Below are 10,658 nucleotides of genomic sequence, written 5' to 3'. Positions count from 1 at the left end.
GAAGACCGGCCGATTTGACGGATTTGGGCTAAAAGGCCGCATGCGGCTCGAGCTCAGTCGAGTCGGTTTGAGTGCAGCCGAAGCTTTGTTGAGATTTCGTGATATAGATAAGTAAGTCGACGCCCTTTAAAATATCAATACGTATTTAGTTATTCATCTAAAAACACTAATCTAAAGGCGAACGGTTCCTTTCCTATGGAATAACTACATGTCTACGGATACCCAGAATCTGGCGAGGTGGTGAACACGGGCTTGTCCTTGGCCACCACGCCACCGCCGCCGCTGCTGCTGCTCTTCCGCCGCGGCTTTGCCTCGGCTAGCATGGTGAGCACGTCCCTCATCGGCGGCCGGTCCTTGGGCGACCTTGCCGTGCACAGCACCGCGACCCGCAGCACCAGCAGCATCTCCTCACGTACGTGCTCGCAACGTCCGCCGATGCTGCTGTCGAGCAGCTCCTCGACGCCGTGGTTGCTCCTCAGCCGCCCGCGGACCCACCCGACGATGTCCTGGCTCTCCCCGTACTCCATTTCTACGGGCCTCTTCCCTGTCAGTAACTCCATGAGCACCACCCCGAAGCTATATATGTCGGTCTTCTCGTCCACCTTCAATGTGTAGCCGTACTCTGTTAAAGAACACACAAGCATCCAGTGTTAAGTAATGCCAGTAGCTAAAAGAGTTCCGTCGACGGTCGACATATGCGACTGACCTGGGGCAATGTAGCCATACGATCCAGCGACGACGGACACAGTCTCGTTCTTGCGGACCATCATCCTTGCCAGGCCGAAATCGGCGATCTTGGCTTCCAGATTCCCATCCAAGAGCACGTTGCTCGACTTCACATCACGATGGATCACCTGCGGGTGGCAGTCGTGGTGAAGGTAGGCCAATCCGTGCGCGATTCCGGCCGCCACGTTGTACCTGGAGACCCAGTCTACCAGCAGCCGCCCCTCTTGCTTCCCATGCAAAGCCTCCCACAGGCTGCCGTTCTGCATGTACTCGTACAGTATCATCATCTCGGCGCCGTTTCGCACGTAGCCGAGCATCTTCACGATATTACGGTGTCTCAACCTTCCTAGTAGGCTCACTTCCGTCGCCAAATCCCCGGCATCGGAATCGCCCAACTCCGCTGCGGCCCCTTCCGGCCGCCACAGCTTCTTCACCGCCACCGCTGCGTGGTGCCTGTGGAGCTCGGCCTTGTAGACGATCCCCGTGGCGCCCATGCCGATGATGTTGGCCTCCTTGACGCATGCTAACACGTCGGTGCTCGTGAAGTTGAGCCGTTGGAATGCCGTCAACCGCCAAGGCCAAGCGCCGGTCTCTTCCTCGAACTTGCCGTCGCCGCAGCACCCGCCGTCAACGTGCCACATCTGATAGAGCCGTCGTGCCCCGAGAACGCCGAGCCCAATCATTAAGACCGCCGAAATCCCGATCAGCCATCCGGCTGCGATGTGCTTGAGGTGAGACGCTTTGGGACTCGTCGTCGATGCCCATGGCGAATTCGCGGCGCACGGAGGGAGTGCACCGCCACCGCAAAGGCCTGCATTGCCGGCGAGATCATCCGGGTTTATGGTAAGCAATAGGCCGTTGGCCGGCACGGGGCCCGAGAGATTGTTGTAGGCTAAATTCAACATCTCGAGAGCCGGCGAGCCGCCGAAGTTGTCGGGGATCGTGCCGGTGAGGAAGTTGTTCGACAGATCCAGAATGGAGAGCGTTGGCATCGTCGCAAGCGAGGACGGGATCGTGCCGGTGAGCCGGTTGCTCTGGAGGCTCAGCGACACGAGATGCTGGCATGAGGCTAGGCTGCTCGGTATGCACCCGGACAGGCGGTTGGTCGAAAGGTCGAGAGCAGAGAGGGATGGGCAGTCCTGCAACTCGTCCGGGATTCCTCCGGTCAGCTCGTTGTCGGCGGCCAAAAAGGTTTGGAGCGTCGGCATGGATAGTATGTTAGAAGGGAGGGACGAGCGGAGGTGGTTGTGCGAGAGATCGATGAAGGAGAGCGAGGTCGAGGACGAGATGTCGTCCGGTATCTCGCCGGAGAGCTCGTTGCCTGCCAGTTCGAGCCGCTGCAGCTTCGGTAGCCTCCCGAGACCACTCGGTATGGTACCGTTGAGCCGGTTGTTTTGCATTCGAACGCGAACCAGAGAGAGGCACGTCGGCAGGCCGGTCGGGATCGGCCCGGAGAAGGCGTTGTTGAAGAGGATGAGCTTGGTGAGGTTGCCACCGTCGCACACTCCCGCAGGTATCTTCCCCGAGAGCGAGTTCGAGGAAACGTCGAGCAATTGCAGTGCCGAGTTCAGGCCCAGGTTGGCCGGCAAGGCGCCGGAGAGCGAGTTGTTCCACAGCTCCAGCACCTCCAACTGAGGTAGCTCACCGATGCCGGCGGGCACCGCGCCTTTGAGTCTGTTGCACATCAGATTGAGAAGCTTTAGATTACTCAGTCGCGACAACTCCGGCGGTATCGAACCGGAGATGAGGTTGTCGGAGAGATCCAGCATCTGCAGCGATGAGATATCGCCGATTTCTCTCGGGATCTCGCCATCGAGATTGTTCTTGTACAAGTAGACGGTGGTGAGGGATTGCAGCCTTCCGAGCTTTGCAGGAATGGCACCGCTGAGGTTGCCGACCGCCATGTCGAGGTACCGGAGATTTGTCAGGTTGCCGAGCTCCGCGGGAATCGGACCTTCGATCTCGTTGTACCCAATTATAAGCGTCTCCAACGAAGAGAGTTGGCCGAGCTCAGCGGGGAGTCTTCCCCTGAGGTTGTTGCCGGAAAGGCCCAAGAACTTCAAGCTCTGTAAGTTCCGGTAAGACAGCGGGATTGAACCAGCGAAGAAGTTCCCTCGCAGATCCAGCGTCTCGAGAGCCGTGGCGTTGCCGATGTCGTCGGGGATCGGCCCGTCGAAGTTGTTCCCGGAGGCATTGAGGCTCCTCAGGCCCTGGAACCCGCCGAGGCCGGTCGGGAAGTGACGGACGAAGTTGTTGTCACTAACGTCGAGCTCCCGGAGCATGGTGAGGTCGGCGATGGCCTCCGGGAGCGACGAAGAGAAGGAATTGCTGCACAGGTTGAGGCGGACAAGGCTCGTGAGCCGGCGGATGTCGCCGGCGATCAGGCCACTTAAGTTCAGGTGAGAGAGGTCGAGGCCGTCGACGGCGCCCGTCGAGCTGCACCGGACGCCAGTCCAGTTGCAGTGGGACGAGCCAGCGACGTCGGTCGGCAGATTCCAGTCTCCAAGGGCATTCAACGGATCGTCGAGCTCCGCTTTGATCGACAGCAGCGCCGCCACCTCGTCCGCCGGAGCGGCATACGCAATGACAGCACAAAAGAAGGCCAAGGAGAAGATAAAAGCTAGTCTCGTAAACATTTCCGTTCTTGTTCTCTTCTTCCTCCTCTTGCTTACCTCTGTATCAGCTCTGTGTCATACTTGCGACTTCCCTCTTCTCTGAAACAAGAGAGCGAGAGGAGGAGGGAGATGATGGGAAGAAGAGATTGAATATGCTGTGTAGAAGATTAATGAGTTGAAGACATGGAATTAAGAACTCTTTTCAGTGCATGATTATTGGCTAGCGATTATATAATGGATTTGGTTGGCTCGTGGGGTCTCGGGATCATCAAACAGCTGGTGATGGGAGTGTCATGCCTGGAGACTTTTGGATCGTCGAGAAAATCCTCCGACATCAAACATGGCGAGAATGTGTGAGAGCTCACAATGATTAAAGCATACTGAGACAAAGTAAAAGCAAGAGAAAGAGAAAGAGAGAGAGAGAGAGAAGCTCTTTCTTCAAGTTGTCAGAAGAAAGATCTGTGACAAATGTCATAGATAACACAGCCAAAGGTGAAAGTTAGAGATCACGTATGTACAAAAACATATCCAATAGATAGAAGCAGAATGAACATATTCTCTCTCATTAGCCTAATCTTTCGAGTACCACAAGTTGTGTTTGGAATGAACTGGAGATGCTTCTCTCTGCCTTGGGTTCTACATGTGCTTCCAAGTCATCTACAGTAGGGCATGAACATGACCCCAACCGACTCAACCGTTGCCCTCTGTTCCTCAACCATCATCCTCGAACTCATCTTCTGTCCATGTTGGTGAGTTCATTGGTTTGTCTCTGGGAATCTATGCATGTTCTCATCTCCATTATGGGCTTGAAGGAAGGAAGGATGGTAGGAGAAGGGTGTGTGTAGCTCGGACATGCGAAGGGGGAACGGGGGGAAGAGTTGGGCATCAGATGCATGCAATCATAGAGATGGATGAGGCCACCAAACAGCAAATGCGTCCAACTCAAGCCGCCCTCCGCCCACATGAACACACATGGTTGGAGCCTTTCTTTATTCATCTTCTTGGGTGCTCAGTCAAGTTGAGAGAAACACCATGGGAGGGGATAGAAACGCATGTGCAGGCCTCCATCGTTGTAGCTTCCATGCCATTTGCAGGCTTCCTCGGGTACACAAGGAGCTGTACGAGCGTGCAAATCTTAAAGCACCAATCACTACCTCCCTTTTCCATCATGACGAGTTCTTTGGTTTTAGTTTATGTGATGGTGGCCTTCTTAATTGAAAAGAATTGGGCATGACATGGTATGCAAGAAAGGGAGGGGAGTTTTGTAATGCTAGTGGATGTGGATTACAGAGGATCAAAGGAGTCCTGTAATGCATTATCTTCAGTATAAGCTGGAAAGTTGAAGGATCAAAATGGAAGATTGAATTCATAGAAGGAAGCTACGTATCCTGTTCCAGTTAAGTACTTACTTTACTGTAAACCTCGTCGATATGTTCAATTTGGAACAAAATTAATTGTCACATAAAAAGAATAATTGCATTTCAGAAAACAAAAATGTTGAGTAGATAGATCCTTACTGTCGTGGGAAACCACCTTGAGCCGTGGCCTCGAGGTCGACGCGGCTCGGTTCGGGTCCGGATGACGGGGATCTTCCCAGTACGACTCTCGGGTCCGCTGAGGTGGCCGACTGCGGTGCTCCGATCGGAGTGGGGTCACCGTTTCCTCCGGGCAAGAACTCCTCGCTTGCGCGTCCGGTGGGGATCTTCGGCTTCGCACCTTCACAAGGTCGGGTCGGGAAGCTCGACCCGACCCCTCCGACGATCAAGTTAGAAGATAGTGGAGGAGGTTTGTTTAGCTAAGGTCTCTCCCCCTTTTCTTAGATGAATGCGAGGGTATTTATAGGGGAGGATACCGTCACCTGATCTGCCCGCTTGCAGGGGGTAGGATCATACTCCTGGTGGCGTCTAACACCGGTTGGCGTGGTGTGCAGGGTTGGGCCTAAGCAGGACGTCAATGCGCCTCAATCGATGTTCTGGACCGTTTGACCGGGTGTTGTCGGGTCGATCGAGGCGTGAGGCGTCCTCTGGGGTGGCTGACGTCAGCCGGGTCTTATCGCAATTATTATCCTCATCATATTCCCCCCCGGAAAGAAGCTATGCGTCGGTCGTTTTAACGGAAGTCCGAGGCATGGCTTCAGCTTTCAGTATTTGTTCTTACCGAGCGGCTGCTGGTCCGTTACCGATCGGGTCGAGCAGAGGCTGCGGTCTCGAGCGACAAGTAACCGAGGGGTATGACTTAGGCGGGCGGGCTGTGGAGGCGAGGCCTCGGGCAACACGCAGTCGTGGAGCACGACGCAGGCGGGCAGGCCGCGCAGGTGTGGTCTCGGGCAGCATGGAGCCGAGGAGCACGACGCAGGCAGGCAGGCCGCGCAGGTGTGGTCTTCAGAGAGTATGCGCCCGAGGAACACGACGCAGGCGGGCAGGCCGCGTAGGTGTGGTCTCGGGGAGCATGGAGTCGAGGAGCACGACGCAAGCGGGAGGCTGCGCAGGCGCGGTTTCGAGGAGCATGGAGCCGAAGAGTATGGCGCAATCGGGCTGCGGTCAAGGAGTATGGCTCAGGCATGGTTTCGGGCAACATGCGGCCGAGGAGCACGGCGCAGGCTGGCTGCGGCCGAGGAGCACGGCGCAAGCGGGTAGGCCGCGCAGGCGTGGTCTCGGGCAGCATGGAGCTGAGGAGCATGACGCAGGTGGGCAGGCCGCGCAAGTGTGGTCTCGGGTAGCATGGAGCCGAGGAGCACGGTGTAGGCGTGGTCTCGGGCAGCATGGAGCCGAGGGGCACAACGCAGGCGGGTAGGCCACGCAGGTGTGGTCTCGGGCAGCATGGAGCCGAGAAGCATAGCGCAGGCGGGCTGCGGCCAAGGGATGTAAATACAAAAGGAGTTAGGCCAGGGCTAACCGCGAGCCGAGAGGCGGTCAGGTAGATACTGAGCCTTCGCTCAGAAGAGACTAAGGCAGGGCCTAGATTTTTTTTCACGAGGACTACATCGGATAGCCACCGCGGGTGCTTGACCTCTTCTATAGAGCCCGCTGCCGAAAGTCGTCCCTTCTCCTCATGGCCACCCAGGCCTCCGCCGCGATGTACTGGTTAGCCCGCTGGAGCATCTCTGGCACCGTGGTGGTGGGTCGCTCTGCGAGGGACCAGGAAAATCTGGAGGGTCGCAAGCCTATCATAAACGCCTGCACCAATAGAGAGGGATGAGCGTCCGGCAAACCCCGGATTTGCCTGGCAAAGCGATCCATAAAATGTGAGAGGGACTCATCCTCCCTTTGGTTGAGTCCGATGAGCAGTGCCACGGACGGTTTCGGTCGGGCGTAGGCCAGGAAGTTAAGCTCAAAGTCCTTGACGAGCTGGCCGAAGGACGTGATCGTCCCAGGCTTCAGATTGCTATACCATGCACAAGCTGGCCCCCTCAGAGTAGTGGGGAACGCCTTGCACATCAGGGCGTCCGAGGTTCCGTAGAGTGCCATTTGGACACGGAAGGCGGCTACATGGTCCGCTGGGTCGGTGGAGCCGTCGTATGCGTCCAGGGAGGGGAGTCGGAAGTTCAGGGGGACTGTCTGATCTCATATCTCGGGCGTGAAGGGAGATCCCCGGTGTGCGTCCTCCCCAAGCTCTCCCTTGGACCTGCGAAGCTCATTCTGCACCTTGTCGAGTCGTTGGCTGACGAAGCGCAACTGGGCTCGCAGGGAGTCTGTAGAATCCGAAGACAGCGCCTCGGGTTCCGGGTGGCCTCTCGGGTTTACCGTCACTTGATCCCCGAGTGGGGCCGATGGAACCCGAGGAAAAGCGGGGAGTTCCCGAGGCGATGAGCGAGCCTGAACGGGTGGCTCCTGTTGCCGCAGTGGTTGGACGGCCGGCGGGTGCAGCGGACGAGAAATAAGTGGAATGATGGATTGCACCATAGCGGTCAGAGTTCGGATTTGATGGGTGAGGTCGTGAAAGGCCTCGGACGACATGGGCGACGGGTCGGCAAGGGCGCCGTCGGGCGGCGATAAGCCCGGGTCGTCGAATATCCCCCAATATCGCTCTGAGGTCATGGCGGGGAGTTCGTCACGATGATCTCCGTGCGGGGGATGTTCCCCCGAAGCTTCAATCGGGTGTGACCTCTCAGCCGCAGGCTCGTTTGAGCCAATCGGGTGATCCCTCGACATCAGGGCCCTCCTTCTAGCGCCAAAATGTTGTGGGAAACTACCTTGAGCTGTGGCCTCGGGGCCGACACGGCTCGGTTCAGGTCCTGATGACGGGGATCTTCCCGGTACGACCCTCGGGTCCGCTGAGGTGGTCGACTGCAGTGGTCCGATCGGAGAGGGGTCACCGTTTCCTCCGGGCAAGAACTCCTCGCCTGCACATCCGGTGGGAACCTTCGGCTTCGCACCTGCACAAAGGTCGGGTCGGGAAGCTCGACCCGACCCCTCCGACGATCAAGTTAGAAGATAGTGGAGGGGGTTTGTTTAGCTAAGGTCTCTCCCCCTTTTCTCATATGAACGCGAGGGTATTTATAGGGGAGGTTATTGTCGCCTGATCTGCCCGCTTGCAGGGGGCAGGATCATACTCCTGGTGGCATCTGACACCGGTTGGCGTGACGTGCAGGGTTGGGCCTGAGCAGGATGTCAATGCGCCTCGGTCGACGTTCTGGTTCCTTTGACCGGGTGTTGTCGGGTCGATCGAGGCGTGAGGCGTCATATGGGGCAGCTGACGTCAGCCGGGTCTTATCGCAATTATTATCCTCATCACTTACATGATAAATCTTATCTCTGTAAACTGAAACAATATTCAACTAGGATAAGATAAAGCTATTATCTTATCTTATTTTGGTAGTTTATATATATATATATATATATATATATATATATATATATATATATATATATATATATATATATATATATATATATAATCATGAGTGTTACATAATCTTCCCATCAGTAGATTCAATCTCACTCTCACTCCAATCTGTTTTCTTTCTCCCTACCATAGTCCTTTCATTCCTTTAATAATAGTAACATCACTTCTCAACTCAAAAGATAGATTCTTCAACAACATCATGCATGTTAAGATCAATTAAAAATAATAAATGATAGATAAGGGTTATTTGGACTAATTATATATTATCTTTTATAATTAATTATCTTTAACATTCTAATATTTATACTTTCAAAAGTTATATTAATATCTTTATACTTACGAAAGTAAAAAACTTAACTTGTTGCTTCAACAAAATCCTTCTCTCTATCACTTGATTTTTAATCTTCTATAGCAATTTCAATGTTGTTATATATAGGGATCCCTATTTTAATTTCATAAGTTTAGGAATTTTAATTTTAAAAAAATATAAAGATCGATGCTAAAAATAATTAATTATAAGGATAATATATAATTAACTCATTATAATCACTTATGATAATTGGATCCTGTGAGTAAAAGTAATAACTACTGATTTGATTATTTATAAGACATGAGATTGGCATTTAATAGGAAAAATAAAAGGTTTAACTTGATTACTAAAAGTAATTTCAAGCAAGACAAGTCAATAATTCTTGACCCAAACCCAAATCCACACCTATGTAGGCCTGGTTGTTGATGAACAGAAGAATGGGACATGTTGCCACTGCTTATTGGGAATGGGGAAGATAAGTTTTTGTTCAAGGCTTATATTAACATATGGACATCTGCCTTGTGATTTGATTAATTATGATAGTGTAGGTGTGATGTTAGAATTAGCGGGTGATATCATTCGTATCTGTTAGGGTAAACACCTTTTTCTTAGCCGTGACCCGGGGGGTCGTCTCGGCTCGTTCGGGGGTCCGAATGGTGAGGATCTCCCTGGGGCGTTGCTCGTCTCTGCCAAGGCGGTCGGGCGCGGCCTCGGCCTCGGGGCGACGCTGCGACTTCCTCCGGGCGGGGATGCTGCGTATCCGGACGGGGGCCTCGGCTCGGTACCTGCACAAAGGTCGGGTCGGGATGCTCCACCCGACCCCTCCGATGATCAAGTTAGAGAGTGACGTGGAGGTCGTTTTCCTTTCAGGAGCCAGTCCCTCTTCTCCTTCTGGCTCGGGGGTGTTTATAGGGGGACTCGGCATTACCGGGCGCACCATCCCGTCAGTCGGGGCAGTACCTCCGATAGCGTCCGACATCGCCGAGGATGTTGCGTAGGGGACCGGGGAATCGCAGGGTATGGGCGAGCTCCAACCGCTACCTACTTTTGTCTCGTCCTACTGTGCTGGGTCAACTGAAGGAGGCTGTGGGCTCAGCGAGGCTGACGTCCGGACGCAGACCGTCACCCTTATTGCTCTTCCTGGGGCGCCGCGCCTGTCCACGTGCGGGGGACGTTGCCAGGAGTGGGGTCCGCCATTTTTTGCCATATCATATCCCCCCCAAAGGAAGCCATGGCTCGGCATCGGACGGCGGGGATTCGAGGCGTGGCTTTGATCGGTAAGCGATGGTTCTCTTCGCGGTTCACGATTGAGGCACATGTCCGGGGCAAATAGACCGCGCTGCGTAGGTGCTTTCGGCGACACGCGGCCGAGGAGCACGTCTCGGGCGGGCTGGCCGCGCCGAAAAGGCGGTCTCGGGGACATATGACCGAGGAGCACGTCTCGGGCGGGCTGGCCGCGCCGAGGATGTGGTCTCGGGAACACGCGGCCGAGGAGCACGTCTCGGGCGGGCTGGCCGTGCCGAGGACGTGGTCTCGGGGACATGTAGCCGAGGAGCACGTCTCGGGCGGGCTGGCCGCGCCGAGGAGGTGGTCTCGGGGACATGCGGCCGAGGAGCACGTCTCGGGCTGGCTGACCGTGCCGAGGAGGTGGTCTCGGGGATATGCGGCCGAGGAGCACGTCTCGGGCAGGCTGGCCGTGCCGAGGACGTGGTCTCGGGGACATGCAGCCGAGGAGCACGTCTCGGGCGGATTGGCCGCGCCGAGGAGGTGGTCTCGGGGACATGTGGCCGAGGAGCACGTCTCGGGCGGGCTGGCCGCGCCGAGGAGGTGGTCTCGGGGACATGCGGCCGAGGAGCACGTCTCGGGCGGGCTGGCCGCGCCGAGCAGGTGGTCTCGGGAACATGTGGCCGAGGAGCACGTCTCGGGCGGGCTGGCCGCGCCGAGGAGGTGGTCTCGGGAACATGCAGCCGAGGAGCACGTCTCGGGCAGGCTGGCCGCGCCGAGGAGGTGGTCTCGGGAACATGTGGCCGAGGAGCACGTCTCGGGCGGGTTGGCCGCGCCGAGGAGGTGGTCTCGGGGACATGTGGCCGAGGAGTACGTCTCGGGCGGGCTGGCCGCGCCAAGGAGGTGGTCTCGGGGAAATGCGGCCGAGGAGCACGTCT

General features: G+C 55.7%; 1 protein-coding gene across 1 annotated transcript; it reads right to left on the bottom strand.

Annotated features, from left to right (window-relative positions):
- Positions 1-172: 172 nt before the first annotated feature.
- Positions 173-3,503, bottom strand: LOC135627409 (MDIS1-interacting receptor like kinase 1-like). Its single transcript, XM_065133502.1, has 2 exons — positions 707-3,503; positions 173-622 (listed from the first exon to the last, which is right to left on the bottom strand). The coding sequence occupies exons 1-2, from the start codon at positions 3,360-3,362 to the stop codon at positions 213-215; spliced, it is 3,066 nt and encodes a 1,021-aa protein (XP_064989574.1). The 5' UTR covers positions 3,363-3,503; the 3' UTR covers positions 173-212.
- Between the last annotated feature and the right edge of the window lie 7,155 nt (positions 3,504-10,658).

The sequence above is a fragment of the Musa acuminata genome, chromosome BXJ2-11 (assembly GCF_036884655.1).
Source record: "Musa acuminata AAA Group cultivar baxijiao chromosome BXJ2-11, Cavendish_Baxijiao_AAA, whole genome shotgun sequence".
Taxonomy (NCBI): domain Eukaryota; kingdom Viridiplantae; phylum Streptophyta; class Magnoliopsida; order Zingiberales; family Musaceae; genus Musa; species Musa acuminata.
This window is presented reverse-complemented; position numbering and strand designations above follow the sequence as displayed.